The 6,000-nt window shown below is 47.0% G+C and overlaps 1 protein-coding gene across 15 annotated transcripts in view; it reads right to left on the bottom strand.

The window, feature by feature from the left end:
• Positions 1–3,550: 3,550 nt before the first annotated feature.
• Positions 3,551–6,000, bottom strand: part of Sirpa (signal-regulatory protein alpha) — a 41,187-nt gene continuing 38,737 nt past the window's right edge. For all 15 annotated transcript variants that reach the window (XM_017316564.2, XM_017316568.2, XM_017316569.2 and 12 more), the window contains one exon: positions 3,551–5,852. In XM_017316564.2, the coding sequence (XP_017172053.1) occupies positions 5,595–5,852 (258 nt within the window). In that variant the 3' untranslated portion in view covers positions 3,551–5,594. The remainder of the gene's footprint in view (positions 5,853–6,000) is intronic.

Genomic DNA, 6,000 nt, shown 5'->3' with positions numbered 1-6,000 from the left:
AGGTAGAGTTTTAGGAGTTCTTTATATATTCTGTATACTAATCTCTTAGCAGATACACAACTTATAACTATTTTCCTATAATAAATAGTTTGACTTTTTATTCTGTTAATAGAGCCCTTGGATAAACATGTGTTCAATAATTTTTTTGACATAGGCTCTTCCCATCCAATCCTGGCTGTCCTAGAACTCACCAGGTAGACCATGATGGCCTCAGACTCAGAGATCTGCTTGCCTCTGTCTTCCAGTGTTGGGATTAAAGGCTTGTGCCATGATGCCTAGCAAGTTATTGATTTTGATGAAGTCCAAATTATGGCTTTACTCTTTTGTTGTCTGGAGCTTTGTATTATATCAAAAAATGTCATTGTTACATTCAGAGTCATTGAGCCTCCCTCCTATGTTTTCTTTCATGAGCTCTATAGTGTCAGCTCTTACATCTAATTTTTTTTTGACCATTTGGACTTTTGTCTATGGTGTTAGCAAAGTGAAAAATCTTATTTTATTAATTTCTTTCTTTAAAACCTATTATCTATTTATTTGTTGTGTGTGACTATCTTTTCTGTATGTGTGTATGCACACTAAATTCATGCTTAGTTCCCATGGAGGTAGGAAGAAGGCATTAAATCCCCTAGGACTGGAGTTACTGATGGCTGGGAATTGAACCTGTGTCCTATGGAAGACCAAGTGCCCTTAACTGTTAGGTTATCTATTCCATCCCAACAATATGTCTTGTATTTAGTATCATGTTTAAAATATCAACTCAAATATTTACCTTCATGCTCTCTAAAATGTTTCCTGAGTTTATTTGACTATGGTTGTGTTCTTTCATCCTGTTTTCTATGAATAGCCCTAGCTTCCCAAGAAGAGGAACCCAGGGCTTAGACAAGTATCACTGGCTCCTTGCCAGTTGGGATAATGTACCCAGGACCATGACAAATGACAGATAAACTCAATGGAAAAAGTCAGGGGACTAGTGATTAAATCTAACTTCTAACCTGGCAGTTAGGGAGCTTAGTGTTCCTAAGATATCAAGCAGGCTTCAAAGTAAGTTCTTTTTCTTCCTTCTTGGGTTTTCTTCTCATACATACATACATACATACATACATACATACATACATACATACATACATGAATACATACTACATGTATACATGCATCCACTTCCCCAACCATTCTTTTATCTAACAATCTATCTACCCATCATTAACTCACCCATCTGCTCATCCTCCACCCTCCCACTCTTCTACCCATTCTCCCGCCTCTCAAACAAACATTTGCTGGATGCTTTCTAGGGGCTGGTCATGGGAATTACGTCAAGGAACATACTCCACTACTCTACCTACTATCAGGCAGCACCCAGGGTACTACAGAAGAGGGATGTGAATCAACCAACACAAGGTCTATGTGTAATTACAAACTGTGATAGAGGTTCCAGAGAATTGTGAGACAGCTGTAGCATGTATAACAAATGAACTAGGCCCAGTCTCCAGATTGGAGGGCAAGTAGAAAGTGAGTGTTCTGGACAGAGCTTAGAAGCACAAAGAGCCGGGGACCCATTTTTGAATCTGTCGGGAGGCTGATGGAGAGTAATTTGGAAGGGAGTGCAGCTCTGATAAGGGCCAGGACCTGCAGGGAAGGCTGGTCTCTGCCTCAGTCTGGCTCCCCTGCACAACCTGACTCATCCTTACTCAATATTTAGACCTCAGCTTGGGGGTTTCCTATCTGGGAAGCTGCTTCACCTCATGCAGGCTTAGCAAAGCCCTCGTATTTCCATCTGATAAGAAAAAGGTATCCTAAACTCAGAAGTAAGGCAAAAGGAGGGAGTGTTTCTTCTCATTCCAACAGTGGAGCACTGTTTAAAGCATTACTAAAGGATAACTCAGTCCTGACATGAAATACACCCGAGCTTGTTTATGCTGCTTGATTAAGGTCCAGATTTTATAAAACTATGATATGTTTCCAATTTGTAAGTTTTGCCTCTCTAGGTCTGGTTTATCACCTTAGGAAATGTTAACATTCCCTATCTCAAACTTTGACTTTTTTCCTCTCACATTCCTTTCTTAAAAGCCCGAGGGCACCCATTTCCTCTTGGCAGCAGGGCCTGCCCTCCTGCAGGGGACCCTTGTTCCCTGACTGATGTTCTCATTCTGTAAGCAGCCATGGGCAGGCTCAGCACTGCTGTTCGGACTGGCAGCCGCTCTCACTTCCTCCCACTCCATGAGCTCATATGGGTGTGGCCCATCCTTCGTCACCACTGCATTCTCAGAATTTTGTAGAAGGCCTGCTTCCAAGCAGGAACTTGAGAAATAGTTATTAACTCAACGATCTGGAGTTTGTCTTTGCCTCTCTGAGCCTCATTTCCTTGTCTGTGAAATGGACATCACAGCACCCATCTCTGCCAAGTTTCCATGAACTGAAGAATGCAAGAGATCACAAGACTCTCAGGCACATTGTATCCCTTAGATGACTTGTCTCTCCAGACGACTTATATGTTGAAAGCCTGGCCTCCAGTTGGCTGATGGAATCACTGGAGAGTGACGGACCACGAGGACTATGGCCTAATCAACAGGCTCTTCCACTGAGTTTCATAACTTGATGGCATTAGTGGGAGGTGGTGGGAGCAGCGAGGTGGGGCCTGGGTGGAGAAAGCATGTAACTGGAGGCATGTATTTGAAGAGTGTTCCCTGACCTACCACCCTTCTTCCTGGTAAGGGACCTTTGATGACATGTTCCTCCCCGACTGCCATGTTCTGTCTTGCCACAGGCCCATAGGAATGGAGCCAGCTAACCACAGATAGAAATCTCTAAAACCTAGAGCCTTAAGTTATTATTCTTTCAGGTGTTTGGTCATGGTGACAAAGAGCCAGCACACAAGGTGTGCTAAAGCCTCCCTCAGTCTAGGGACTGAACACTAAAGGGGGAGTACGAATTTCTGGGGTGGGGAGTGTCCGGGTCTGGTTAAAGGAACACCAAGCTACAGGATAACTCCTCTATGGCCTCAGCATTAGTTCTTGTCCTTCTATGATGAACTGTGATGTTGTGTAGTGATGTTGTGTAAATGTCAACAAAATAAACCCTTTCCTCCCCGACTCACTTTTGGTCACAGTGCTTTACTGTAGCCATGGAAAGCCTATGCCATGGTCATCAGCCCCATTGGGCAGGTAGAGAGGCACAGCTCAACACTCAATGCAGACCTGCATGCAGCACGGGGTGATCCTTTCTTTAATCCCCAGGGAACCTTGGGAGGGGCACAATTAAACCCTATTGTACAGCCAAGGTCCCGGAGGTAGCGAGCGGGTGGGTGAACTGTCCAAATCCCCCACAACACTGAAGTAGTAGAGAAAGTCTGTCTGAATTTTCAGCACAACCGATGCAACCATGACTCTGTCTGAGCCAAGGGAACAGAACTTCTGTAAAACCTAGCGTAGACCAAGTTACACAGAATGTTTTGAAGCCTTGGCACAGTTCATCCTCACCCCCAGCCCCAGAGGACAGGCAACTGGCAGACTCCAAGGACAGAGCTTCAAAGACAAAATGGAACACCCCCAAGGCATTATTGTTACCCAGAAATCTTTATTACAAAAATATTTTGCAAGCCAAAAATTTTAAGTTGCAACTATGTACAAAACAGGGCCTGTTTCCTTCTCATCTGGTCTACAGAAAAACAAATCCCACTCCTCACAGGGCGCTTCTGTTCTCTTCTTTGTACCAGGGTTCCATAGGCTTGGGAGCCCCCAGGCTGCCTGGTTAAAGCCAAAGCTACACATCTTCCCTTGCCTTGTTCCTTTCTCCCTCCAAAAAAACTTAAGACAAAATTAGGATGCCAGCGAGGACATTCTTTTAACTCATCTATACACCCGTGTGTGTATACACATGTGATGTCTTTAGGCAGAGGAGAAGGGGGTGGAGCTTTACCAACCAACCCTTTGGAATTAGAAGACAGCCCAAGAACATGGCCCGGACAAAGACAAGTTCTGGTTTGCTGGGCCAGTGAGGCCAACTCAGCCTAACTTCTAGATGCCATTATGAGAAGTATCAGGTCACCAGCCCTACAGAGCTGGGTCCTTGCTGTGCTCCTAACATCCCAGTCGCACCTACAGAAATAGGCAGGTTGGCTCTGCTTACATGAATAGCTGGAATCAGGAATCCCCAGGGATTGGGGACATTAGCGCCTCCACTTCCTGAGCTACATGTTAAGACCAGATAGTCAGGGTTGCCATAACCACTTGGCATTGGGCCCAGCCAGGCCCCGGCATCCAGTTTAAAGGGTGGAGGGTCAGAGCCTCTGCCCAGACTCTCGAGCCAGTGACAGTGGGTGGTTTGCCCTGGCTCACAGCTGTGTTGTCACAGGTATGACCAGGTTCTGTTCCAGTGTGATCCTGCTGAGGTTTGCTGGCAAAAAACGGACTCCTCCTTGCACTGATTACCTCAGAGAGCTGGCCGAGTGTCCCTTCTCTCTGCATGCCTCTGAAGTGCTTGTGAGTGAAGGGGGGCATCACTGACCTTGTCCCCTCAATGTGGAATGGCCAACATTAGGTCAGCATTGGGTCAGACAAGGCTGCACTTACCACAGTAGCCATGGAGGCAAAGGGCCAGCCATGTGGCCTTGTAAGAACAGGGCCTGGTTCGTCCCAGTGACGCTGGGTGCTGGAAGTAGCAGCTGAGGGATCCTTCTTGGTCCTCAGGATTCTGGGAATTTGAAAAAAATCTGTTTCTGCTGTAAGAAAATCCTTCCAGGACAATAAACTGTTAGACCTCAGACTTCACAAGACCCAACCATTCAACACATGACAAAGAGCCAAGATGCTGCTGCTGTTGTTTTAAGGGAAAGAAAAAAAATCAAAAAAGAAAAAGAAATTAAAAAGAAAAGAAACCCAACAACAACTAAACAGCATAAATCAAATTTTCTAACACCTTAGCTTTAAGACTGCACAGTTCACATTTCTCAATAATTTACAGGCGTCCACAGAGCGATGCTGCTGAGTTAGTGCTAGCTGGAGGAAGCAAGCTGGGACTGGAAGGGAGGTGGGGCCACACTGAACATGCCCAGGGAGTCTCTGCTGGTCTAGGAGGAGAGGGTTCCTTCTCCCCAGGGCTAGTCAGCCTGGGAGGTGGGGAGGCCAGCACTGTTGGCTGAAAACTTGCTGACTTCTGGTGTAGTTCTTCCACAGATGGGGCGGTTTGATCTAAAGGGAGTCTGGTCCCAAAGCTCAAGTTGGGTAGAGATGGTGAGCTCTTCTCCACACAGAAGACCAAGCTCTGGAACATCAAGGACGCAACCTGGGGTTGCCAAGACCAGGATCCAGACCCACGAGTGATGGGCCGAGGCACAACACTTCTTGGATTCCAGGCAGCTTTCTCCAGTTCGCCCTCTGGTTCTGCAACACCCAGCCTCCGGAAGAAGGGGACGTGGGTGCCCAAGAGGTGTTGAAGAGCCACGGAGGGAAGACAAAGGCCACCCTTACCCCTGGTCCTAGGACCCGTGCCACCTGGCCTTCTGGGGACAGGATTGGCTGGCTGGATGTCCTCGTCATGGCCACTCCATGTAGGACAAGAAAACTTGTGGGGATGGGGCCTAGTACAGACCACAGCCCCATTCACTTCCTCTGGACCTGGACACTAGCATACTCTGAGAAAGATGGCTCAGGCTTGGGGGCTGGCTGTGCCCGGCTGAGGTGGACCATGTCCAGGTCAGCATAGGTGAGGGTATCCTCTGGCCTAGGCACTTTGCCTGTCTCAATGCTTGCATATTCTGTGTGGTTGTTAGGCTCAGGGGCCCGGGGTGCGGGCTTCTTCTCTTTGGGCAGATTCAGGTCTGCGTATGTGATGTCGTTGATGTCATTTGTGTCCTGGATCTAAAAGACACAGAGAGAAAGTCATTCTGGAGCCCCAGCCTATTGACCCACCAACTGGCAACAAAATCGGCCCACTTCTTTCCCAGTGGGCTCAGCCTTCACTCTGCCAATGGTATCCCATTTCCAGCCTTTCTTCTTCCAATCCACC

This window comes from Mus musculus, chromosome 2, assembly GCF_000001635.26.
Source record: "Mus musculus strain C57BL/6J chromosome 2, GRCm38.p6 C57BL/6J".
NCBI classification, from domain to species: Eukaryota; Metazoa; Chordata; class Mammalia; order Rodentia; family Muridae; genus Mus; species Mus musculus.
The sequence above is the reverse complement of the archived record's forward strand: the minus strand, read 5'-3'. Positions and strand labels throughout refer to the sequence as shown.